At 37.7% G+C, this 27,921-nt stretch overlaps 2 protein-coding genes across 5 annotated transcripts in view; one reads left to right on the top strand and one right to left on the bottom strand.

The window, feature by feature from the left end:
- The first annotated feature begins 1,724 nt into the window (after positions 1-1,724).
- Positions 1,725-11,514, top strand: LOC139976494 (uncharacterized). 4 transcript variants are annotated; one of them, XM_071985295.1, is made up of 5 exons: positions 1,725-2,169; positions 5,004-5,252; positions 5,860-5,958; positions 7,431-9,202; positions 9,900-11,514. In XM_071985295.1, the coding sequence occupies exons 3-5, from the start codon at positions 5,902-5,904 to the stop codon at positions 9,967-9,969; spliced, it is 1,899 nt and encodes a 632-aa protein (XP_071841396.1). In that variant the 5' UTR covers positions 1,725-2,169; positions 5,004-5,252; positions 5,860-5,901; the 3' UTR covers positions 9,970-11,514. The 4 variants fall into 4 exon arrangements, with proteins under 4 accessions (XP_071841396.1, XP_071841398.1, XP_071841395.1 ...); XM_071985294.1 differs by having other exon boundaries at positions 1,726-2,169; positions 5,856-5,958; XM_071985297.1 differs by lacking the exon at positions 5,004-5,252 and having other exon boundaries at positions 5,856-5,958.
- The window catches only part of LOC139976370 (protein ELYS-like), a 165,745-nt gene continuing 148,638 nt past the window's right edge, over positions 10,815-27,921 (bottom strand). The window contains exons 28-38 of the mRNA XM_071985064.1: positions 27,158-27,304; positions 26,755-26,818; positions 23,614-23,752; positions 22,614-22,679; positions 22,269-22,374; positions 20,977-21,833; positions 19,720-20,175; positions 18,885-19,022; positions 17,204-17,356; positions 15,740-15,893; positions 10,815-12,494 (exon numbers count right to left, since the gene is read on the bottom strand). Of these exons, the coding sequence (XP_071841165.1) occupies positions 12,302-12,494; positions 15,740-15,893; positions 17,204-17,356; positions 18,885-19,022; positions 19,720-20,175; positions 20,977-21,833; positions 22,269-22,374; positions 22,614-22,679; positions 23,614-23,752; positions 26,755-26,818; positions 27,158-27,304 (2,473 nt within the window). The 3' untranslated portion in view covers positions 10,815-12,301. The remainder of the gene's footprint in view (positions 12,495-15,739; positions 15,894-17,203; positions 17,357-18,884; positions 19,023-19,719; positions 20,176-20,976; positions 21,834-22,268; positions 22,375-22,613; positions 22,680-23,613; positions 23,753-26,754; positions 26,819-27,157; positions 27,305-27,921) is intronic.

Below are 27,921 nucleotides of genomic sequence, written 5' to 3'. Positions count from 1 at the left end.
ATGAAATAGTACAGAACCCACTCAAGAGTGAGAAGAAGTAAATAACTCAGGCCAGAGGGGTAAGAAACATGTCAGGCAGAGGGCTAACAAAGGCTAAACAAGGAGACAGCAGTAGCCAAGATAATGAGAGTGTTGAGTTGATAGTACGCCACGCACTGTCAGCGGTGGTCCATTACTGACAGCTGAATCGTGGACTCGGGAGCAACCTGTCACATGTGTAACAATGATAAGCTGTTTGATGAACTTCATACCCTGAAACAGCCAATACCATTAGAACCATTGGGAGATTGACACACATTGCAAGCGGCAGGGCACGGAGTTGTTGCGTCGGAAGTGAACTTGTCGAACGGCAAAAGAAGGAAATGCAAACTACACTATGAGTTGTACGTGCCGAAACTGTCTGATAACCTGCTAAGTGTGTCAAAAGCCTACAGAAGGTGGGAAGATGACCACATTCACTGAGGCTGGTTGTGAAATACTGGATACAACCAACTGCTGGTTGCTGAGGCGACTAGGGTAGGAAGTTTGTACTACCTAGATTGCCAGATCCATCACCAAAGGATGAATGCAACTAGGAATGAACGTCAGGTGACAGAGGAATCTGGCATGGACGCTTTGGCCAATGACGAATTGGCTGATTGTTCCAACTACGATGTACCAATAGACATTGATTACTGCGAGCATTGTGCAGAAGGAAAACCACCGTAGTCAGTTTTCAACCAATTTACACTGCCGACGTTCAGGAGAGCCACTTGGCGCACAGCGTTGTCTGAGGTAAGATGAATACACAGTCTCTGAATAGAGCTGAATATTTTCTGACTATTATTGATGACAGCTCGATTTTTAAAGTGGAAAGCTCTGGTAGAGAAATCAACGGGTCACAAACAGAAGGAATTACGCACGGACAATGGTGGTGAATACTCGTCCGCAGAATTCGAAAACTACCTGAGAACAGAAATAGTTAGACACGAGCTAAATGTAACAAGAGACCCGTTGCTGAAAGGATGAATCGCGGCGTACGCCTGTTGAGACAGTGCGATCAATGTTTGCCGATTCAAAACTGCCACAATAGTTTTGGGCAGAAGCCTTGTCAACTGCTGCTAGTACTTGAGAAACCGAAGTCCAACAAAAGCAGTTGAAGGAATGACACCATATGAAGCTTGTATGGACAGGTGAGCAACCAAATAATGACAACCTTCGAATATTTGGGTGTTACGCATACGCTCATGCATCCACAGATGAGCGACATATATATATATATATATATATATATATATTTATATATATATATATATATATATATATATATATATATATATATATATTGAGAATCTCAACAAGCAGTGTTATCTTTGTTGAGTTAATCTACTTTTCCTTGTGTGTTATTGCTAGTGTACATTTGTCTGCTATTACTTGTTCATTTCGCGTCTGTAACCTGATGATGAAAGTCGCTACTTTCGAAACATGTCGTTCTTTTTGTATCAATTTTGGTAAATAGATGTATAAGTTAAAGTCTGTGGTGTTTTCAATTTATATATATATATATATATATATATATATATATATATATATATATATATATATATATATATATATATATATATATAGATATATATATGCCACGTCATTTGGGAGGATGTTCTAGACTGTGAAAGCTACAGCTTCTCATGAGAAGGGTAATCATACTTAGTTTCAAGTGGCCATAAATTAACTTGTCAGGGGCGGTTAAAAGATTAAAAGGGGTTCTAACTGGATGGTGCCTTGATTCTGCATCCATAACACCTCCCTACTGTATTACATTTCACTTTGCGGCGCAGAGAAACTCATTATGTGGTCTGGGCATTTTATATGACGATGTACAGTTGAATTTAAGTACTCACTTAGTGGTGGCGTAAAACGAGGTCTCAAAATTTTATTGAAAGTCAGTCATGCAGAAAATGTGTTTGTTTGATAATTTTGCAGCTTTGCGAGTTCAGTTCCCATTTACCGGAACACCCGCACCTGCTTACATATGTGAACAAATGTCTCAGGGATGTTAAAGTGTGCGTTATGTATAGCATACGTCATAATCCAAGTACAAATGTGTAAGGATTTGTAAATATTTTGTGGATTGCGTGGCTTCAATTACAAGATAAAACATGCAAGGAACCCGGATCATAATCGCTGCAGGTACGTTGATAAATTTATATACATCATTATTGTATTGGCGGTCTTTAGTATGTTTTAGCCTTTAAGTTAGTATTGTGTCTCAGATACGTTTTATTTAACAGAATTATCGTCGATCATTATTTAAATATATTCTAACAAAACCAAGGTAACATATCCGTTTATTGTTGCCGGTGCAGCAGTACACTTTGTCCTTTGTATAAATTATCTGGATGGTGAACTTCGAAAGGTGCCACTGTCGTAGACTAGTAGTAACATCAGCACGAAGGCATGTTGGTATTGTTTGGTCGGTTAATACATGAAAGCAATGTATTTCAACTTGGATACTTGTAGTATTTAGCTGAGCATTCATAGCGAGGCTTTATCAAAACTTGTTGCCCAATGCGTGAAGTAACAAGGCCATCGGAAGATACCGTAAATCAAGAGTGTTTGCAAATTTTGATACCTGATAACTCCTAAATGAATGCCGATTAACTTCTGTTAGTGCATATTGGGAATGTTGGGCAAGGGGAGGAATTTCAAAGCATTTGCAAAATAACAGTTTATAAGTCGAAACGTCGAAGGCGGCCATATAGTATTCAAAACCCATGAGAATATGTTTTCTTATTTACTATCGCGGTTTAAGTGAATGGAAAACAATCAAAACGCCGCAGGTCTGTATCATGTTAACTTCTTTTTAATAGAGAGACACGCCGTAAAGAGTCTTGTTCCGTTGAATCTCAAATCGTTCAATCTACTCTTTTGAAAGATTTCCTTAAAAAAAATATCGCAATAGTTTCTGACCTAATATCTGTCAGACGACGTAAAGCTTTGAATAGTAAGTGTAAGGATAACCCCTTCACCAAGTGGGTTAGCTGGACCATTCGGGCACTTAAATTTTAGCGGCACCATAGGCGTATGAACAGGGGGAAGAGGGGGCAGTAACCCCTAACACTTTTAAATGTGGTGCTGCAATGGTGGTGGGCGGGGCTACCATCCCCAGTGGCGGAGCTAGGGGTATTGGCCGAGGGGGGGGGGGCGAGAATGGTCTGTAGGGGCGCTTTCGACACTTTCATCATCCCCTCCTCTTTATCAACTAGAGATGCACTCCACGACGGTGCTAAATGTAACGGGATACGGTACATGATTTACATAATGATTCAAATTATAATGTTTCCTTAATTTAGTTAAATGTTTTTTGTTTCTTTTGTTTAGTTTGGTTTATGTTTGTTAATGTTGAATCTGAAGTAGTTCATACAACCTTTGGTTCAGAATATTGGTTTTAATGTTAACACTGTTTGTATTCCATATGAAATTTACAAGAAATACAAAAGGGAAAGTTAAAGGTTTTACGTGTTATCACTCGTAACACGATTATTAAATATGCTGATAGCTCCTAAAGGAGCAAGATTATCCTTATAGATATTTGGGAGGAATGTACTCCAAGGATATATGTCATATAAATCAAGAATAAGAGCTGAACTAACTTCTCATTTTGGAATAGTCAGCCAACTTATGATAAGCTCTCTGTATGATAATATAGTACACACCTCATCTTAAATAGCATGAATATGTGAATCAATAAGATATGTGTATGTATGGGCTTCAACGGTTGTGAGTCACATATTTTCTGTGTGAGATTTGGTGGCAAACAGGTTTTGCTTGGCCTTTTTATTTGTGATTTTCTTTTGCAATCTGTCCAAACATGGTCCAGCCTTGTTCAACAGTGTATAATGCTCCTTTTCGGTCTCGCTTCTCACATGGGCATATTATTCAAATATCAACAATACAGGCAAAATCTTGCATTGGAAAAGATTATATGAACGTGAATACAAAAATGTGAATATAAATTAAAAATAGTTGTGCCTATATTGGGTACTGAATATCAAACTCGTGCTGGTACCGTAGACAACGCTCTGCCAACTTCTCTGTGTACCTTAGAATCACTGGTGCGTTATATGCACTATATATAAAGAGACTTTAATTGGTACGCTAAAGATTCGATTTCATGCACTGATAAAAAATATTATTAGTTTATTTATAATAATATTCTGTTGCTCGGTATAAGAACAGAATTGGCGAGACAGTAAAAAGTGTTGAGCCATGATGCACTCTGTTGTTTGGCTTTCACTGTTTATATATATTCAGTGTATATGGTTACTGTGTATGGTATTGTATGCCACTATGTGTATGGCTGTACAGTATTGTATATATCCTACTGAAATACTTACACTGTCGGTATGATTAAGCTACTACATGTAAATATATATATATATATATATATATATATTATCCGATGTATGCTTCCAGTATGCGGTTACTTTGGTTATCCGTTGCCACTAATCTTCTTCCATGGATACTATATTTCGATAAAGCCTGAAATTCTCATTTATCCTAAAATCTTCGACTACCCCTCCCCACCCCTAATATACACACCTGGCATGTTAGGTGTGTAAATGGGACATGTGAGATAAACATGTCCGCTGGGCGCGGTTCAGCTGCTGCCATGTGGAGGGTTTGTCTCTATGTTTGACAGGTTATCATTGACCGGGGTAATATTGTAAAGCGCTTCGAGCCTTTGGGAAGGGCGCTATATAAAAATATAAAATTATTATTATTATTATTATTATTATATTGATATAATTTTTCGGGGCGAATTAAAAAAGAAGATACATTTAACTCACCTTTTGGTTACGTTCAGTAATGGTGAGGGTTAATGGAACTAAACAGTGAAAATGAACAAGAGGGGATACATGAATTCAACCCCCCCCCCTTCCCCTACTGTGATTTCAGTGCCAATTGAACATAAACCTAAAAGTAAATTTCCACTTCTTTTTTTCTTTCAAATTTCATTTCAGAGTGGAATATTTTGTCCCGATGGAATTTTTTGCTTGGTACATAATATCCTACCGGAAAAAATCAACACGGGGACATTATTAACTCTTACACCGACTCTTAAACTAAATCTTATAGGCCTACTCCATTTCAGTGGAGGCTATATAGTGTATAACAGGGAGCGCCGAATCAAGACCAGAGTGTATATTCTCTCCGAGGGCGAAGTGATCTGTGGATAAGTGTAGCGATTCTAAATGTGGATAAGGTTGAAGGTGAGCATCGATGCCTCAAAGACCGTTTTTTAACCCATTGAGACATTTTATTGTCTCACTAAACTGCTGTCATGAGAACTTTGAGGATATGATTACAGGGAAAGTGTCTCTGTAAACAAGGGACAATTCTGAGAAGTAAAGAGAAAAAAGGTTGATTTATTCAAATAAAATATGCTAAATTAAGACACCAACAATACACTGGAAGTCGGTGCTGGATTATCCAATAGTCCGATGGGACAAGTGCCTACCCCACCCCAGATCAAGAAAAATAGATAGAGGGGTAGTAGAGGTCAAAACTTCAAGACAACAGCTACCAACTTTCCATTTGCAGTTTGTGTTTGGAAAAACCTAAGGGGAAACATATTGTAATTTAGAGCTCCAAAGGACTCGGTGATAATCCAACACTGATGGAAGAGGCTTCACGTTGTCAAAACAAGTTAATACCACTAGGCCTACCTGTCAACCACCAGTGGTAGGTAGGCAATAAGCTTAACATATCTCTGACACGTCTGTATTCCTATTTATTATACTGCATGTAATAGTAAAAGAAAAACATCAACTGGTCAGGGAATATTTACGTCCGTAATCTTCATCTTTTGACAGGAAGTTAGTTTGAAGAACTACACAGGGCAAAGACATCACTGAAATCATGAATCGTTTCGCGAGATTTGTTCGTTTTCAGAATAATGCTTCGTCTGAAGATATGGTAAGTGGATAATATATAGATAACCAAATAGCCACCAGGCTAAAGGATTCCTTGTAAAATTTACTACAATATTTAACGTAAAATAAACCCACGGTCCTGTGATTGCATATGGATCCACATACCAAGTTTGGTGTGCATATGTACATACAATTTATTTGAGTTATGCTGACGTTGACATCTGTTGACCTGAAATGACAATATATACCGGAAATAATGTGATTTTTGTTCTCAATATGTTGAATCCACATCTTAGGTTTTAAGTACATCTAAGCTTTACTTTTGAAGTTATCTTCTGTAAATAGCTTTCAGAATTTGGCCTCAAGTTCGGTAGGTTTCTTGACCTCACTACTGTGTACCTACATACAATGCTTTACGTATGTCGTTATGATGGGTACTTTGACCTATGTTGACATAAACTCATCTTTGACTTCAAATAAAAAATCCATCGATTTTTGTACTCATCAAAGGGATATACTTCATTGAAGCACACTCAATATATACCAAGAATGAGTTTCACTTGGTGAGCTGTTCTCAAGGTTCTCATACTTTGACCTCTGTTGACCTAAAAAGGAACCAATTTCAATAGAGGTCTCCTACTCAATGAGGTACATTTACACATCCCCACCCACGTACACACTTCATTTTCCTTCTGCCTTCGGCAAGGAATCAAAACCGATAATAGACAGAGATATTATAAGTTCTTTATTACTAATACGTATTTCCTATTTAAGATTGATGAATTCCTTTTAAGACCAAGGGAGAGTGGCTTGCATGGGCTGCTTCGTGGATTTCAAAAACTTATTTTACATTGTATGTCTTCATGGTAGATCCCCAGTATTAATAAACATTATATTGGTAACCATTCTCTTAAATCTGGGAAAGATGTTCTATCATCCTATTAAAATCAGCTAAAAATGAGTCTGTAGCCAGCAAGGGCGTAGGAACCGGGGGGCTGGGAGGCGCCAGCCCCCCAGTGAAAAATGTGGAGGGGCGGAAGTATCATTCCGCCCCCCCCCCGTTCGCAAGTCAGAAAACCCCTTTTTCATTTCCAAATGAGAAAAAAATCTCATTTGGAGCACCAAATTGCATCTAAGGCCAGGTGAAAATACAAAATTAAGTTTACAAAATGGAGTGGGTGTTGAAGTGTGCTATATTGCACCAAATTGCATCTGAGGCCACCTGGAAATGCAAAAAATTCCAAAGGGGAGGGGGACACCCCCTCCCCTTAGACCCCTCCCCAGGCCGGCCATCAGTCTTCAGCCCCCCCCCCACTCAAAAGTACCTTCCTACGCTACTGGTAGCCAGTGTTTGCACTTGAGATTGCCTGATTGTTCTGACATCTCCCATTGCCATCATCATTGAAATCGTGAATCACTTGATCGGTATTTGAGTTATATTCCACTGATTCGATAAAAGTAGTGTTGAGAGTAGATTCAGAGTGATTTCAACAGTGTTTTTTCTTCTTTTTTCAGTCGCTATGTGTTGCAAATCCGTTAAATTACAAGGATATACCAAACTTCCCGCTACTGTTGAATTTGCACAGTTCCATTCTAGGGATACTACATGGGTTACTTTTCCTATTCGCATCCTTCATGTTGCTGAGGCTTGTAGTTCACGTGAAACAACGTCGCCCGTTCATTATTGCCTTACATTTGCTCTTGATAGCTTTCGCTTTATTTCGAGTGGTGTTTGTAACTGCACAGGGCCACGTAAAGGATCAACAAATGCAATTGATTCTACAAATAGTAGGTGATTTAGGAATCCCAGCACTGACATCGGCCTTCGCATTAGTAGTTTGGGTCATGTCTGAAATCAGCCAGCTTAAGGTGATGAACCGCAAGTTACAGAAGAAGAGAATCCTGATAGGGATGATACTTTTCCATTTCATTTTAATTATCATAATTGATATCTCAGTTGGTTTTGCTGGCACGTGTTGGCTTCTCTTAACCTGTCAGCTCTTTAACATTCTCTGGGGCTTTACCCTCACAATTCTATTCTTCTTCGTAACAAAGAAAATTTATCGTACGAGCAAAGAACTTGAACGGACATTCCGGGAAAGAGCGTTTTCTAATAACATGTTAGAAATGACTACAGGTAGATTGGGGTTCATTGCGCTCGCTCATTGCGACACCACTGATGCACTAGCACTGGGCCAATGCTCAGGTGGACCTGAAGAAAGACGTGATTCAGTGATTTCTTTGAAAGATACCTACCCGTATCTCCTGAATCAAGGCAGTCCTCACAATTTAACCTCATATGTCAACGCGTGTGGTGATGCATTAAACTTATTTACTGTACATCTGGAGAAAGGTGGTGTTCAAATGGTTAACAACGAAGCGATGCATGATGACATAGAAAACAAGACATCAAGAAAAGTAAATAAAGAAAGTGAAACCATTAACGGAAAGAACACGGATGAGAGTGATGCAGTGACTTCAAGGCAAACGTCAGCAGGTAATGAGAGCCTGGAAGAAACCCAAGAAAGCGAACGTCCTAAATATTCACAAAACGGTCTTCACAGGTCAAGTTACAACGAGAGCCAAACATTGAAGAAACCTGTTCCAGTTCCTCTCAAGACACCACAGATACATCATGAGCAGGTTGTTCATTCTACTGTCCAACTTCCTAGTACTAACATGGATGTGATTTCACGAGATCGAACAAGTCCTCCGTTACCCAACGAACTTATCGCAGGTGACTATAACGAAAACACTATATTTCGGGAAAATTTGGAATTTGCCTCCGTAATAAAACCACATAAGCAAAAGTCAAATCTGGGCGAAGATCCCGTCCAACCTCGACCAAAGCCACCCATTGCCCGGAAGCCGAACTACGCGACAATTTCTGCACATGTGTATGATGTATCTTTGGAAAACAAACGAAATTTGAATACAGCATTAATAGAGAACAAGTCGAACGAAAAACAAAGACATGTGGAAGGCAAGCGTTCTTTCAAAGCCAGTGATGGCACAGACCAAGTCAGTAACAAGAATACAAATAACAACAATGGTCCGCCTACACCAGTACTAACCATCACAAAACCTACAAGGTCTCGGCTTGTATCCAATCGGATTGTGAATCCGACACGGAAGCTCCAGATAGTAGGCTTTACCACTGTCATCTTGGGAGTAGTCTCAATTCTTCTGGGTATCATTGGCACGTCTTACATCTACAACCCTCTATTAACTGGCACAGAAATGGAACCGGATCCATTAATATGGCTTATTTATATATCTGTACTAAGGTAAGAGCTAGATTTTAAATTAGCATATTAAAGAGAAGTGGCCGAGGGGCCAAGGAAGGTGTAATACATAAGCTGTTTAGTTCAGGGAAAAAATCGACGTGAATTTACGGATACAATCATTTTTGTATGTAAAAAAATAATTGATGAAACGGGCATTGTTGTCACATCTCAGATACCATTTCTCTAGTTCTTGCAAAATTAATGTTAACGCATGTGAGTCATCTGGTTTAGAATGCATAAGTTTTGTAAGAGGTGAAACGGTGTCAGATAACATCTTCTGCAGTCGACACGTGGCTGCTGCAGACTCACCAAATTGCAGTTAAATGGCAGCTCCTTGTAAAGAGTCCATACTTCAAAATATTGACAGAAAAGATATCCAGTGTATTCACCTTCTTTGCACTATGATGTGAAATTGCCATACATCATGTTTATTGTCCGGTGAATTGTGTTGATATGTGATCAGTTCTCTGTGTTATACATATTTCAGTCTCAGCCTTTGCTAAATCCTCTCCCATATCACCCCTCCCAAGCCACCAAAAAGAAAAGAAACAAATACAAAACGAGTCATAACATATCGTTATCATTTGACATTGATCTACCGGTTGGACACTAGGACAGGTAGAGTTAATTGAGATGGGTTTCATGTAACATTTTATGTGCAACATTAATCCAGGATTGCTTTCAATTTTCTCCGTAGGTTCGTGGAATATCTATTCGCCCTTTTACTGACGGTTCTTGCATGGCAAAAATCGAGCAAGAAAACCTAAACGGTGCAACAGCTGACAGTAGCTGCTGCACTAATAAGCGAACGATGAAGGAAGGAGTGTTGTCCACGTTGGTTGACAACAAATAATGATATTCTGAGAATTATGAGTGGATCCATTAGAAAAATTTACCAGCAGCTATTTTCTTGTAATCTAAACAGTTATGTGAAAAGAAGAAAGTAATATTATGTGGCACTTCTGCTAAATTGGCCTTCAAACATTCAAAGCGCTTTTGAATCATACTAACCAACCAGAAAACGTTCAGTGATAACTAAACATATTCATAGTGTGGTAAGCAAACATGTTAATATACATGAACTTGTGCACACCAAAATGAGATGATTATGTGACATTTAAAGAAAGGAATCAGGAAACAGTTATCATGTTGTCAATAGCATCAACCATTTAATTCACTGGTAAGGATTTACAGTATAGAATTGTTATTCCAATTCCTAATGCAAATCCCTTTAAGATTTGTCATTACAGACCGAGAGCTCTACACAATATTGTAAATATTTTGACAAGCTACACCTCATCTGGTACAAATCACAACAAAACTTGCCAGTCTGAGACCAATTGATAATAACCTTTTAACACATTGAGACAATTTTGCCACCATTTGAGATAACCTGTTGAACCCTTGAAGTTCAGAGGGTGAATCTGGATAACAGCCACTTGAGTGTGTTTAATGCAATATTACATATCAACCTTCCTTGACCATTCCTGGATGACTGTATGTTCTGTTAAAGACTTACAGAGCCCCTTCACAAGACTTAACTGAACTGAATTTCACCAAATTATGTTCACCAAAAGACAACCATACCACTTGACCATTGACAGATTTATTATTGCTTTAATTTTGGAGGTATCATGTTATAAATGGTTTCAGACTTTGGAAACTGTTGACCTCTTCCAATTTCAATCATGGGGCATCCTTCTACCAAGTATGACATTGATTTAACTTGTGGTTGTTGAGGTATCGTGTTTAAAAGCTGTGTTTGACTTTTTTCCATTAAGCCTCACCACTTCATGAATATTAATGACATCAAAGTTTTGTTGCAAAGAGCATATACTTACTATGTAGTTACATTACCATACCAAGTATGAACTAATTCTGTTGAAGAGACAATGATATGTTAAGAAATTTATGATAGGCCCTGCCCACTCATCAATATGTATGAGATGGGAACCACAAACGATAAGGGACATCTACACATGGGGCATATACCTACCCAGTAAGACATTGATTCAAATTGTGGTTGTTGAGATATCTTTGTTTACAAGCTGGCCGTCACAAACACACACACATAACCTACACACAGTAAACATACATGCCAGCATGATAGCAAAGGTTACTGAGCCTTCAGCATGGTAACCAAATATGTTTAAATGAGCTCACTGAAGGATTTATCCAAGCTGATTGAGCTAGAGATTTTCTTGGGAGTGGAGTAATGAGATACTGATGATCTTACTTGTAGGTTCACTACTAGCTGATCACCAGAGAAACCAACAAGATTGCAAATACAATATAGACATGCACCAAACGTTTATGATAACTCTCAATATTTCAATTCTTGCTCAGATGGCTTCTGGTTGATAATGTAGCTGAATTAATTGCTTAATTATCCTTTAGTATGTAAAAGAAGCTGAAACATTATCAAGTTCTAATACAAATTTCTTAATGATGCATCAACTTGCTGCCAGAAAATGCTAATAAGACTCACACAAAATGTAGTACAAAAGTGTCAATTTTTATTTTTTAACTATTTATCCCAATAAGTACAGTAAATATCTACATATCATTTAAAGCCTAAACCAGCTTATCAGTTAACTAATTCACCTCCATGTTGCTTCTCTCTGATCACCTCAAACCAAGCATAAATCTAATGTGTCACCAAAATACAATCTGGAATATGTTAGAAATACTTGACATTTGAATAACTTATTCATGATCATGTAAATGGCTTGCATTTATAACAAAACAGGGATCATATTACTTTTGTTTAAATTTACATATTAAAGAACTGTCCTTGTAAAAGGCAGTGGGCTAATAAAACAAAAATCAACATCTAAAAGTCAGACAAAAAGTTGACAATCTTTGCCAGAAACCAAATTCATGGCAGGTGATGTTTTAATTTGTACATAGCAGTTAAGACCATGAAGTATCTTTCAGTCTCAATTTTGTTAATTTTCTGTATTACTGTAAAGAGCAAAGATTCTAGTTGAGTCATAGAAATAAGTGATTCTCTCAATCCAATTAAGGTAGAACTAATTATTTATGAAGTTATGCACAAACTGCAGGAGAATGATACCAATTCTCTGCTACATGTTTGCATCAGAACAACTTGACTGTCCTTCTTGTTCTGGTAGAGGTACGCAGTGACATGGAATGTCTTGGCACCCGGACAACCTTGCCAGATCCCTGTTTATTCACCTCTTCTCCTCCCTCTTCTTGGATTGGAGATATCAGCTTTATAGGGACTTCTAATGGCTGCTGCTCAGGAAGAAGGCCTTTGCTACGTCTTGCTCTGAACGAAACAAAGAGAACCAAAGTACAAAACTCAAAGCTAACTTGCAGTTATTTTTCCAATGTAGCAATGTTTGCTGTTCATTTTGTTTATTTATTATCACCAGCACTTTACCTAAAAACTTAACAACTTGCCCAGCAAGCAAAAGACCTCCCTTGCCACCCCCCCCCCCCAAAGTGAAATGTTAAACAACCAGAGGGAAAGCCCTTTCAAAGGTTACTTGCCTTTAAAATACATTGCATATGTAGCATAAAAGTAGTTTGCAAGCTAACAAAACCCTGGTTGAAGCTTATACTGCAGTATAAATCTAACCCAGAGTCAGTGCTTACATGGTAACATGTGGAATTTGTCACAAGACAGGGCAAGCAGTGTTTCTGACATAAAATAACCAGAGCTTCATCCCTCAAGAGACTTGTAATAGGTCCCATCCATCTACAACTAAACAAAAAAAACTGACCTACCTGTGGCAGGATGTGTACACAACTACCACCCTTCCCTGCAATTGCTATGCAATTGATATTTCCCTGGGAGTGTGATTATCTACTTTTTAGGACATTTTGCTTTTAAAAAAAAATGATGGGAGACTGTTCAAGAGTGGCTAAGTAGTATGGCCTTTTAAGAGGTCTGTGACAAAACTATAACAAGCAATAGCTACAGTTTAGACAGTGCTATTTAAACATGATATCACAGAACATTAAATAGCTCATTGGAGAAGTGATGGCATTATCTGGGCTGTTGCTGTTAATATCCTAACATAGTTGAACACCTACCAAAGGAGGTTTCTTGAAATATTGTTTTTACAAGGTTTTCACGGTATGACCTTTGCTGACCTAATTAACCTTTGACCTTCTCCATATTAGTCAATAACTTGTACACAGTATTACCCCAATTCACTGTGCAAATATGAACTTCCTTGATCTTTGGGTTCTGGGATATATAGGACTTATGAGATTTTCATGTTTGACCTTTGAACTAAAAAAAAAAAAAACAAACATGGTGAAGCCACATGCCAAATATGAGATCTGTAGTAAGTACCTATCTCAAGATATTGTGTTTACAAGCAAGGGCATCACATACACATAAACACACACAAGCACACCTTCGACAAGTCACCAAAAATGAAAAAGAACACACACACACCTATTCTCAGTCTTCACACAGTTTTTGCCTGCTGAGGAAACTTGTTTTAAAAGGTACATCAAACACTCTAAGTATATGTTTTAAGAAAAAAAAAACGAAAAGAACTGATTCGCATTTGTTCAGATGGAAACTGAATTTTTGTCCATATGAAAAAAAAAACCCAACAGGCTTGCTTAGTGATTCCTTGTTTTACATGAAAACATTTTTGAGTGACGTATTTTCACAGGATTTCCAAGTTTTGACAGCAACTGTGAATTAAAACATTGAGAATACAGTATATCTCAGCTTTACGTTTGCAGTGAATTGTCTTTAATACAAGGTTTTCAACCTTTTTGGTTCCAATATTTCTTTTCTTCTTCCTGGCTTAAAGCTCTGATTTCAAGATGGTGTGGTGTTGCCAATTATTCCTGATTTCAAGATGGTGTGGTGTTGCCAATTATTCCTGATTTCAAGATGGTGTGGTGTTGCCAATTATTCCTGATTTCAAGATGGTGTGGTGTTGCCAATTATTCCTGATTTCAAGATGGTGTGGTGTTGCCAATTATTCCTGATTTCAAGATGGTGTGGTGTTGCCAATTATTCCTTACTTTGATTTTAGCAAGCATAGATTAGTCATTTGAGCTTAAATTTAGGATCAGTCTGAAACGACACTTAGTTTTACTAAATATGTCAGTTCTGGAAAGACCAAGTTAAGATAAATGTGAGTTGTCATGCTTGTACATATTGACTAGTTAAGATAAATGTGAGTTGTCAGGCTTGTACATATTGACTAGGTAAGATAAATGTGAGTTGTCATGCATATCGACTAGTTAAGATAAATGTGAGTTGTCATGCATATCGACTAGTTAAAATAAATGTGAGTTGTCATACATATCGACTAGTTAAGATAAATGTGAGTTGTCATACATATTGACTAGTTAAGATAAATGTGAGTTGTCATACATATTGACTAGTTAAGATAAATGTGAGTTGTCATACATATCGATTAGTTAAGATAAATGTCAGTTGTCATGCTTGTACATATCGACTAACAGTGTTTTATGCTGCTGCTCACAGCTATCCTTCATTAGAATTCTGGAGTACTTAATTGTCAAAAGAACTTTTATATGCTGAGGACACAAAAAGTGTTAATGCTTTCATGAAAACTAGTTAATAAAGTAAATTATCCATCATTATATGGACACTTACATTGTACACTTTTAAAGTTACCCAGGCTACACAGACATGATGAGAACAGTCATATATTACTACTATCACTGTATGTCGTATAATAAACTCTGAATCAGCAGAAAGACATAGCAGAAAGACAAGTACTATCTGGATCATAACCATGATAATGCTAATTTAATTTTAATAATAATTATGATGGTGTTCAAACAAGTATGTAAATTAGGAAGTATTGACGTCAATCGAATAAAAGCATTTTATCGTTCCATTTTTGCATTGCTTTATTCTTTTTACAAGTTCATGCCTTTGTCAATAGTTCTTTCATGACTCATAACCATTCTTTTCGAACCTTCAGTGCCTTCCATTGTTATTCAGATTTGTCTTGTGTAGTGTTTCTATTGTTGACAGGTATTGAAAACACCGTTCTGTACACACCACTTCATAGAACCTCTTTATAAATAACTAATTCACTCACAGGGAATTACCAACTGCTTCTTTAAAACTTGTATCCTGGAAGGCATAGTGAGCTCATTGTGAGTAACGACACTAATGTACACAATACAAACACCACAGAGCACATAGGGCAGACAAATCCAGTCTTGGTATTCTAATAATTACCACCAGCAGCTCAAACAATAGTCTATGCATCTGCACATCTATGCATTGACCTTTTTAAGGGGTGGGGGTTAGGAAGGTGGTGGGGGGTGTTGGAAAGGGATTATTAGATCTTGCAATGTTAGAAACAGAGACATGTGCATGAAAACTTAATACTGATTAACCATTTTGTAATTTAAACAAAAATACATCAGATGTTCTTATGGATGAGACTGGTCCTCAATTAACTTTTTTTTTAATGATTTTTAACTGGTTCACCTCTAGTTTTATGGATACTAAAAAAAACCTTGTCTGCCTAAACCTTTATATGAATTGATTAATACCTAGTTTGTCTCTTGGAAACTCCTGCTGATTTGGCTTGTTTCTCACCAAAGATCGTACTCTTGTCACTAACAGCAGGGCTACTTGTTGGGGTCATGGAACGGCGCCCCTTTCTAGTAGAACGAGGTGTGGGTGAAGCCATTGACGATGAACCAACTACAATGTAAAAGAAATAGGGCAAAGGTGACTCATATGCTGTGGTATTCACAGGCTGTTACTTAAACAATAGTACTTTATCAATGCAATAATCTTTCTCATTGAATTGAATCTTTCCCCCAAAGTTAGGCTTCAAAGGAATATTAAGTGGCAGTCTATTGAGTATACAAAAAACTCCATAATTTTTCCATCGCCAGTCCTAGTTCGGGGATTTCTCATCATATGATCCGTGAGAAGGGAATTTTTGAACCTTGTGTCAACTGTATCTAATATACTTGGAACAGTGGATAACAATGAGCGCTGTGACGTCATCGCGACACTTTGTTTCAGGGGGAATAGGGAAGCAAGCTATCATTAGCAAGCCACACTGTAGCGAAGGAAAGCTAACATTTCTGAAAAGTAAAATAGCTATTTAGATGGAAATTTCCTGGTGAATTTGCAAGTTAGCAATCTTTTGGGGAGTTCAAATATTCCACCACTATTCCATAACTAGTTCTTCTTCATAATATGTTCTTCAGATATTTGTTATTTGAGAGATTTTTTAATCACAGCCATACGCAAAGTCTATAGACATTTCTGTGTATTGTATCAAGACCAAGCTTAGAGTGAGTTCTGATCGATTCTGACCAATGTGCCCCACTGACGCCATGTCTCGACGTAAGTCAGTGTTAGATTAGAATTTTCTGGCATGACGGGCCATCTCTATCACAGAAACTAAAATTCATTACAGGACAAGGCTTATGACGATACAAAGACAAAATATTATTTGACCGGAAGGACTGGATCCCTTTTTTCACTAAAAATTTCCTTCAAGTACTTTGATAAACCGTGCTGCATCAAACACTTCCCATACACTGGAGTATCCCATAAGTTAACGGCTAGTTTGTATTCAACAAATGACAATGTTAAGGTTTCACACCAGCATTATATTTCCTTGCCCTTTAAACCTTGCATTGTAAATCCTTGTACAACTTTGACACTTGACATGTTTAGGTCTCATTTTAGCATGATGTATTCCTCTTTCATTTTGGAATGTTTAGTTCTTTTACTATAATCCAAAATGAAAGATTCTTAATCCCAACTGTTTTACTTACCACAAGAGAGAAACAAACAGGTAAAATTTTATATTTAAGAATAGGATTCAAACAAGAGAAAACTTTCCCATATATGAATAAAATGTTGACTATAGCAATGGATTAAATTTATCATTAAATCAAGCCACTTCTGTCAATAAGATGTGTATAAATATAAAACAATTGAAAGCCAGATGCTAGACCGAAGGAAGAAAATGAGGGTGATCTCCCTAGTACCTGATGAAATAAGAGAGACATCTCCCGACAAAGCGTTCAATGACTCCTCGTCCATGCTCTCTCTGCGTAAGAAAGTCCTTGATTGGCGTCTACTCTTTGATCGAGTGGAAGGCGGAGAGAAAATAAAGGAGGGCTGTGGCTTTTCTGGGGTCTCTAAATGAAAGGAAACCAAAATAATTGCAATATTGATTGCAGTTGAAGTTACCAGTGACTGATAAATGTTTATGAACTAGAGCCCATCAACCACCATTCATCTTGATCACATTATTGTAATCACATTATTGCAACAATTGATTTCATGCTTGGACCACCCTCATTTACAACAATCCAAGACCTAATTTATGGCATTCATTCTACTAAAGCACACCCCCCCCCCCCCTCATGTGACAACTCAAATGAGTTTAAATTGATTACATATCAAGTTTGGAACACAGGCAAGCAGACATACAGATCATCCATGTTTCACTCAACAACAAGCATCTTTCAAATAAGTAACACAGAAGTATAAATTAGTATAAATTGCATGGCCTACCAACCCACATGAAGGACCTATGTGCTTCAGTTTCCCAAATGCGTAAGTATGTTGCTGTTTAGTGTAGCACAATTACTGCTAGTCAGGCATGTCATTAGTTTATCCCTTTGTATCTTAGAAATGAAAGCTTTTAATACATTAAACACACTCAAGGATAGAGCAGCTCTTTAATACCCTCCTCGGATTCTTACTTTGTATGGTCTGCCTCTCTGCCTCTTTTAAACACACACAAGGATAGAGCAGCTCTTTAATACCCTCCTCGGATTCTTACTTTGTATGGTCTGCCTCTCTGCCTCTTTTAAACACACACAAGGATAGAGCAGCTTTTAATACTCTCCTCGGATTCTTACTTTGTATGGTCTGCCTCTCTGCCTCTTTTAAACACACTCAAGGATAGAGCAGCTCTTTAATACTCTCCTCGGATTCTTACTTTGTATGGTCTGCCTCTCTGCCTCTTTTAAACACACACAAGGATAGAGCAGCTTTTAATACTCTCCTCGGATTCTTACTTTGTATGGTCTGCCTCTCTGCCTCTTTTAAACACACACAAGGATAGAGCAGCTCTTTAATACCCTCCTCGGATTCTTACTTTGTATGGTCTGCCTCTCTGCCTCTTTTAAACACACACAAGGATAGAGCAGCTCTTTAATACTCTCCTCGGATTCTTACTTTGTATGGTCTGCCTCTCTGCCTCTTTTAAACACACACAAGGATAGAGCAGCTCTTTAATACTCTCCTCGGATTCTTACTTTGTATGGTCTGGCTCTCTGCCTCTTTTAAACACACACAAGGATAGAGCAGCTCTTTAATACCCTCCTCGGATTCTTACTTTGTATGGTCTGCCTCTCTGCCTCTTTTAAACACACACAAGGATAGAGCAGCTCTTTAATACTCTCCTCGGATTCTTACTTTGTATGGTCTGCCTCTCTGCCTCTTTTAAACACACACAAGGATAGAGCAGCTCTTTAATACCCTCCTCGGATTCTTACTTTGTATGGTCTGCCTCTCTGCCTCTTTTAAACACACACAAGGATAGAGCAGCTCTTTAATACCCTCCTCGGATTCTTACTTTGTATGGTCTGCCTCTCTGCCTCTTTTAAACACACACAAGGATAGAGCAGCTCTTTAATACCCTCCTCGGATTCTTACTTTGTATGGTCTGCCTCTCTGCCTCCTCTTTTTCCTTTTCAGAGCTCTTCTCTTCCAGGAGAGAGGAAGTCTTCTCTGTTGCATTCTGTTCTGCTTCAGCCTCCACTTGAAAAATATTTTCATTTTTTGAATCTGGTACTGAAGCAAAGAGAGTCATCATAATATAAAAAAAGCAGGCAAACTATGTACAAATTCAACTTACACATTATGCAAATCACAAACATCATAAATCAATGTGTAAGACACATCACCATAGCTAATGCACATATGAGTAAAATACTATACTCCTTGTTCTCACACAAGTCATGTTACAAAACATGTACTGAAGGGAAAATTATGCAAATGAAGGAAACTATTCAAATAAAGCAAAATCTTCTGCTGCAGCTGAAACAACCAACAGTGAATCTGCATAAATGGGAGTTTAATGAGGTCATTGTTTTGAATGAAAGGCAAATCACCCAGTTGGTAGTTGTTACTATAGGTCAATATAACAGAACCAAAGCCCTGTCTTAGTTATACCTATTGTTCATCAAATAAGGCTTACATGCTAGCATTCCTGTCGGACACCAGATAACTTTGACATGACAAATGAGTTAATACTGTATCTCTATTGACAAACAAACAATCAAGTTAAAGTATTTGATCAATGAATGTTTAATCCTTTAATATGGTTGCTGTTTCCTACCAACTTCAAACCGAAAATCTTTGTGAACCTAGTTGAACAGTAAGACCATGAGACATAACATTAAGTCAGCCACTTACTGTAAGTATCTTTAACCAGTGCAATAATGCCAGCCAACTAAACTGAGAAGGTAACCATAAATACTATACTTACTTCCTTGTATGAAACCCTGTGGTTGTACAGCCGGAGACACTGTCCTGGATTGTGAGCGCAGAGACATATTAAATGGAGTCCTTTTCTGAGATGCCCCTTGACTAATTTGGTCTATCTGGGGGCCAAGACCCAAACCTGAGGGGTTTTGAGATGATGCTGTTGTCAAATCAGGTACCTGGTGGTCAGAAACAAAAGCACTCTTCTGTGAGCTTAGAAGCAAGCTTCCTTCTCCCTCTTCCTCAGTATTGGTTCTCTGTGGTGGGGTTGGGAATGGGTGTGGTTCTCTCATTTGGTACAATCTGTCTGGTGAAAAGTTGATTGGACTGGTTCTTGAAGGCCACTGAGAGTCTATATGATGTGGCAATGGATGGATGGGGGGCCTGGGTAGGGAATCAGAAGGGTAACAGCCATCTCCATGCTCCTGTGGAAATGCAGCCATATCAACACTCTCTGAACCTAGAAAGAAACAGAATAATAACACACGTGTGTTATGATATCAAGGAAGGGAATGTACAGTATATGATTTATATCATGAAACTATCTTTATCCTGCAGATATTACTAACTACCGTTCTCCTGCAGGTATTACTAACTACTACATTTCTCCTGCAGGTATTACTAACTACCTTTCTCCTACAGATATTACTACCTTTCTCCTGCAGGTATTACTACCTTTCTCCTGCAGTTAGTACTATCTTTCTCCTGCAGGTATTACTAACTACCTTTCTCCTACAGGTATTACTACCTTTCTCCTGCAGGTAGTACTAACTACCTTTCTCCTGCAAGTATTACTAACTACCTTTCTCCTACAGGTATTACTACCTTTCTCCTGCAGGTAGTACTAACTACCTTTCTCCTGCAGGTATTACATAATGCTATGGATACTCTACTGTAGGTTTTACTTTTAGTAAGTGACTTACTTGACATGAAAAAGGCATTACTCTTAATCTGAAGGTTTTATTTCTGATCCGGTTTACAACTATCTTTCTACTTTACTTCTAGTTCTGGCATGTGCAGTAACTTCTGATTAGTGTATTGATCTAGGCCAAACACTACAGTATATTTAACTCTTTGATTTGGGACTAACATAATATCTGTTTGTATGGGCATTTTCTAATGGGTTTAAATACTGCGGTAATGACTTGAATAGAATTGTCTTTCTGATGTGTGTACACAAGATATTCTGGTAACTGCAAGTATAATGGAACATTTAATTCTAACAATAATCCAAACATTGAGATCAAACTGTCAAACTCACCTTGTAATTCTTCTTGCCTCTGTGTGTCTTGTTCAGCTGATACCGCAGGTTCTTCCTTCCTTAGAGCAAAATTAAATGTAATTTCACTGTCTTCTTCCTCCTCTGGTCCCTGATCCTCTTTCATATCTTCTTCTTTCTCATCTGTTTCCATTGCAACTTCATCTTCATCTTCCTTTAAGCTTTCCTCTGGATGCACTGTGACATCACCCGAACCTGCCAATGGGGGTGCCAGTTCCTGATGGGGCATTTCATAGTTAATATCACCACTTTTACTTATTTCATCATTCCTCTCAGAATTAGCGATTTCATCTTCCTCTGCTGGAGGTACTTCTTTAGGCAAGTCTTGCTCAACCAGTGCGGCTGGTGATGTCTTATCTCCTTCTACCTCTTCTGATTGCTCCATCACCAGTTCCTTTGATTGCTCCTCCATCACTGGTACTGCATCTTCAGACGGTTGCTCCCCTTGATCCTGAGAGTGCTGTTCCACTAACAGATCCTCAGTGTTTTCAACATCATAGAATTCCTCTTCTTGCATTATTTCCAAGTCACTGGTCTCTTTTATCCCTGATTCTCCATCCTCCTCTTTGTTCTGGGCATCATCTACTAGCTCCAGACTATGTAATGCTGTTTCCCTGTCAACTGGTGTAGTACTTGCAATATCAGATGTTTTGTCAGTTTCCATATTCTCCTGTTTCTGGGTCTCCTTCATCGTATCTTCAAATATTACCTTTGGTTCCCCTCTTCTCTCTTCTTCCTTTAATGGAGATCCTAAGGGTGGGGTGCTAAATTCTGGATATGCTCCCTTCTCTGAAGACTTATCTCCTTCCTCTGGAGATGGTTCACTGGAACTACCCTCCCTTTAAGTGAACAAAGTAAAACCATATCAACAATTGCTTGCTTTCAAGTATAAAAGCCAAATCCTTGTTATTAAATATCCCATATCCAACAGATTATCATCTGGGTAGGTGGATTTCAGTTCTGGTTGGGATAGTCAGGCATGACTTTCACTTGTATTGATTTCATAGAATTCCAATTGTAAATAGTCATGGTGTGCTAACATTATTACAAGGATTTGCTGTGGAAGTACAACACACGAATTAAATCCTATATTTTCATAATACTATTCTCACCAATCTTTGCAGTTTTGTACTAGTTTCGATGGCATGTGCAAACTATGTAAGAGAGCAGGAAAGTCAATACTGCTGTATGATCAGCATACATGACCTTTAAACATAAGTTAATAACCAAAGTAGAATGTTAAATGGGCTGAATTAAAGTCATCTTTAACTTACATTTGTAGGATGTCAGGAGAAGGTGTAGCCCCCCTGGTGTCATCTGTGAATCTTAGTTGTTTCTGAGGGGTGGGGGGAGCAGTGACTTTCTGCTCAATATCATCAGCTGTAAAAGCCAAAACAAAAGACAAAAAAACATTAATCACAATAGTCTTTCTACTTTCCAAATTAGCTAGTGATTAGATTACTGCAACACAATATCTTAACTATCCTATCATTGCGTATGCAGATGCTACTCAAAAGCTGTTCGACGAGACACACACAAAAATAAAACAATTGAGCATGATTTATTTGACCTAACACTTGGCAGTGATGATTACAGCATGTAATGGAAGATGTATGTACCTCTAGAGGACAGATGGCGTCTGATTCTTGGTGGTGTGGGCAACGTAAAGTCTGCACTGGAAAACTCTGGGAAAGTAAAAAACACAAAATAGGATTTATAATTAAATGCTTAGAAATAATTCACGCCAGTTGAGAAGCAAGATGAAATCTAGCCATAAGCATACATGCTTCAATTCTTAGATGAAATCTAGTCTGGAAACAGGTATAGCCATAAAGCATACATGCTTCAATTCTTAGATGAAATCTAGTCTGGAAACAGGTATAGCCATAAAGCATACATGCTTCAATTCTTAGATGAAATCTAGTCTGGAAACAGGTATAGCCATAAAGCATACATGCTTCAATTCTTAGATGAAATCTAGTCTGGAAACAGGTATAGCCATAAAGCATACATGCTTCAATTCTTAGATGAAATCTAGTCTGGAAACAGGTATAGCCATAAAGCATACATGCTTCAATTCTTAGATGAAATCTAGTCTGGAAACAGGTATAGCCATAAAGCATACATGCTTCAATTCTTAGATGAAATCTAGTCTGGAAACAGTTATAGCCATAAGCATACATGCTTCAATTCTTAGATGAAATCTAGTCTGGAAACAGGTATAGCCATAAGTATACATGCTTCAATTCTTCTGACAGAGCAACAGTTATAGCCATAAAGCATACATGCTTCAATTCTTAGATGAAATCTAGTCTGGAAACAGTTATAGCCATAAGCATACATGCTTCAATTCTTAGATGAAATCTAGTCTGGAAACAGTTATAGCCATAAGCATACATGCTTCAATTCTTAGATGAAATCAAGTCTGGAACAGTTATAGCCATATAAGCATACATGCTTCAATTCTTACAAGAGGAAATAAAGTAACCAGTGTGACTAGTAGACAAATAGTCTACAATAATGACTCATTGCAGTGACTGTGTTTCATGGTGGTCAGCCTTGTTTTAATAAGAGTGATCACAGACATGAATGTTACTTGATCTCCTACAGCAGACTTACCAGGTACCAGTGGAGGGAGGGGAGAGTCTGTGACTGCTACTTTGGCAGGACTAGGTGAGCGACGTACCACCTGTCGGACCCTCAAGATGGACTGAGGGGTTGTTGTGACACGTTCTTCTTGAACTCGCTTTGGTGTTCGCTGAAAAATAATTGATGTGCTCTACTTGAAACTTATAGCAAACTGAAAGCTATTGTATAGCTGTTTCAAACTTACTTTTAATGTAACTTGTAATTATATGTATAGGATAGAGCACACACTTTGTCATGGTGATACTTTCAAAAAATACTGAGACCTGGAAAAGTTGAGAAGCCACTAGGCTTTCTAACTGTGCATTAAACACTGGAAGATGACACATTTATATGTCAGTTTCATGTGAGTATGGGGAATTTGATTAATGGCATTGACCATTTAGTACATTGAACAAAACCACTTTATAATGATGAACTGTAGTTGGGAGAGGGAAGGTCAATGTGGATACATTGGTCTCCTTGATCAGCTGTGATATAGGTAAGGCACCACACAAAAAGACAAGCTGTAACTCCTACTGCATGAAGGCTGAATTAAGTTCAAACTAATTAAGATTCTCTCTGAAAAGATGATTGCCATTCACAGCCAGGCTGCAGTTATGCTGCAGCCCCCTCAGTGCTGCTTTACCACGCTGTGCAACATGTTAACCTTGACCTCACTTGAACTCCTAATCTATGACAAAACCATGGCCGTTGTAATCTGGTGAAGGGTTGCTTTTAACCGGATAGCCGATATCAAGACAATTGTTCTAAATATTCCCTACTTTATTTGTTTCAGCATTTACAAATGACACAGAATACTGACAACTAGAAAGATCACTGGACTGTGATACACATAAAGCTACCTGTAACAGTTAATAATAAATCATATACCAAACATAAACAACATGGCATCTTACATATTTTAAAGCAAGAATGACAAAATGTTGCTGTTCTTTCAAGTGAAGTGAAGCATAACTGTTAGTGAAGCATGTATAGGCAACATGTTAAAACAGAAACAGAACAAAATTGTTTGCCAAGTTCATAGAAGTTCAACCAGTGGTCAAAAATCTGCATTACTTTCGTAACTTTGTTTTAATTGTTTAGGTTAGATCCTGATTTACACAGATCTTTTAGAGGTAAAAAAATTTACCACAAGCTTCCGCACTCACACAATTGGCATTGTACTTACAAAATCTGATCTTGGTGTACAGAGGGCACTGAACAATAGGGAAGCCGCCACATGTTTAAACTCATCTGAAGGTCAAACTGATTTGTATACTGAGAGCTATTAAATCTCTCTGCTTGCCAAAGAGTAATGATGTTAAAATCATGACTATGGAGCCATATTGGATCTAGAGTACTTACAGTACAAGCTTAGTTCTAATGTAAGCATGTAAGGGTGGAGCTTTGAGGTTAATATCAATTCAATCTGTGGTAACATGTTCTTATGTGATGTCGTAATTTATTCTTCTGTAGTAACTTCCATCATTAACATCAATCTCAGCACAATTCACAAAATATGGTGTGAAAATAAAAAGTGAAACAAATACCACAATCAGTTACAAAACAGACCAAGATAAAAACCCTACAGCTTATAACGATGATGGCATAGGTAATTTTTCAAACGGTCAAGGCTGATAATGATGGTGGATTACCGATTTAAAAGGGCAAAACAATTCATGTTTATTGTGACAATCAAAAACACACTACGTTTGGTCCTTGCCTATAATGCTCTCAAAGGGAAATGAGAATGAGGACTAATATATTATAGCCTGAAACACCAATAAGTACACAACAGTACACCAATATACAACAGTACACCAATATACAACAGTACACAACAGTACACCAACAGTACACAACAGTACACCAATACAACAGTACACTGCAGTACACCAACAGTATACAACAGTACACCAACAGTACACTGCAGTACACCAACAGTACACCAGTATACCAACAGTACACAACAGTACACCAATATACAACAGTACACCAACAGTACACCAACAGTACACCAGTATACCAACAGTACACAACAGTACACCAATATACAACAGTACACCAACAGTACACCAACAGTAAACAACAGTACACCAATATACAACAGTACACCAACAGTACACCAACAGTACACAACAGTACACCAATATACAACAGTACACCAACAGTACACAACAGTACACCAATATACAACAGTACATCAACAGTACACCAGTATACCAACAGTACACAACAGTACACCAATACAACAGTACACTGCAGTACACCAACAGTATACAACAGTATACCAACAGTACACTGCAGTACACCAACAGTACACCAGTATACCAACAGTACACTGCAGTACACCAACAGTATACAACAGTACAACAGTATACCAACAGTACACCAACAAGAGAACAGACAGGCATTCAGTTTACTCACAACTTTGTTCTGGATTTGGAATACAAAGGGAAGATGTAGTGAGATACTAAGAAGTGGGATGGAGGGGGGGGGGAACTTCCCCCATAAGAATTTGAATAAAAAATCTGGAAATTTTGCATCACGATTTCCAGATTTTTATGTCAAAACTTTCCCCTTTCCTTTCAGAATTTGAACTTTTTGTCCAAAAGGTTCGTCCTGTTTTATATCAAAATTTCCATTTTTATCAGGATATATTTTACTTCTATCAATATTTCTACCATTATTTATTTAAAATGTTCCTCTAATTTATGTTCAACATCCCTTGCAGGCCATAAATATTATAAAATTGTTGTTGATTTATCATTGATATGTGCTACATTTTATAGAATGATGCTTCTCTTCTCTTTGCTTAGAATTTCATCAATATACAATTTGTTTGTACAAATATGCTTTTCCTCAGTTGGTGTACAAAGCTTAAGACATTGCCAGGGAGAGGTTGAGGTCTCTAAGGCAATTTAGTTTTATTGTTGCTGGTCAATGATCCGTCAAATTTAATACAAGGTTTTAAAGATTTGCAGTTAGTTTAACACATTATGGTATGGTATGTGATGAATTTTTTCTTATTCCCTATTTACCATTTGGACAACCTAATTTGAAGTACAAGCCACCTTTTGGACCTAGATGTTTCCTACAAAACAGGCCTGCAGTGTTAGAGTCATAACTAACCTTCTGCACTATGGGTGTCTGGAGAAGAGACATCGCATTAGCACCAGAATAATCAACCATTGACCTGAAGAATAAAATATTATATCAAGATTGAACAATTGTATGATCGTGTTCAATAACAATAAAAAACAACCTCATTGCACAATTACAAATCTGATTTATTCTCAAGATGTGATAACATAACCAACATGCAACAATCATGTATTATTGTTTTTTAACATCTTTAATTACACAATCACATAGCTAGGTATTTAACATTTAGCTCATATTATGATAACATAACAATCTCATGGAACCATGAATGTACCATTGTGATCACATCATAACACAGCCATGTATCACCAATATAAAATAACACCATCACAAATGCTTGCACCATAGCACAAGTATACAAGTATGGTACCTTTTCTTGGCCTTCACACTGTTGGTCATTTCCAATCTTGATACTGATCCACTGGTACGATTAAGGAATTGTGAGGGCGCTGTTGAAGGTTGCCATGCACTTGAATTAAGCTCTGTCTGTTCAGGGTACACAAATGCTGTAGAATATCTGAAACCAAAAAGCCAGTGGGATTAGTGACTCCCTGCCATGTTTAATCATAAAAAATTACTTGAATGGTACACAGATTTATAAGTTTTGACCTCCACAAAACAGTACACCATTTGTATCCATGTACATCCATTGTATGTGTATGTGTGATGCTTTGCTTGTAAACATGATTTCTCAAGAAGGGAAGCTTGGACCAAAGCTCTTATTTGGTGTGTAGGAGTACCACATTGAGTAGAAGAATTATATTGCTTTCTGATGTCAAATGTCATTTGGGGTCACCAGGGGTCAAATTGTGAAAACCTTGTAAACACGATATCTCAGGAAGGGGATCTTGGACCAATCTCTCATATTTAGTATGTAGCTGTGAAACATTAAGTTCTAAGCCTATTGTGTTTTGTGGAGGTCATAGGTCATTTGGGGTCACTAGTGGTCAAATTGTAAAAACTTTGTAAACACAATATCTCAAGAAGGGAAGCTTGGAACAATCTAATATTTAATAAGTAGTTGTTAGAAGTTAAGTTCAAGAAGCCTATTGTTTTTGTGTAGGTCAAAGGTCATTTGGGGTCACTAGTGGTCAAATTTTGAAAACCTTGAAAAACACGATATCTCAAGAAGGG

Source organism: Apostichopus japonicus, chromosome 11 (genome assembly GCF_037975245.1).
Source record: "Apostichopus japonicus isolate 1M-3 chromosome 11, ASM3797524v1, whole genome shotgun sequence".
NCBI lineage: Eukaryota > Metazoa > Echinodermata > Holothuroidea > Aspidochirotida > Stichopodidae > Apostichopus > Apostichopus japonicus.
Note: the sequence above shows the minus strand (reverse complement) of the source record. Positions and strands in the feature narration are given on the sequence as shown.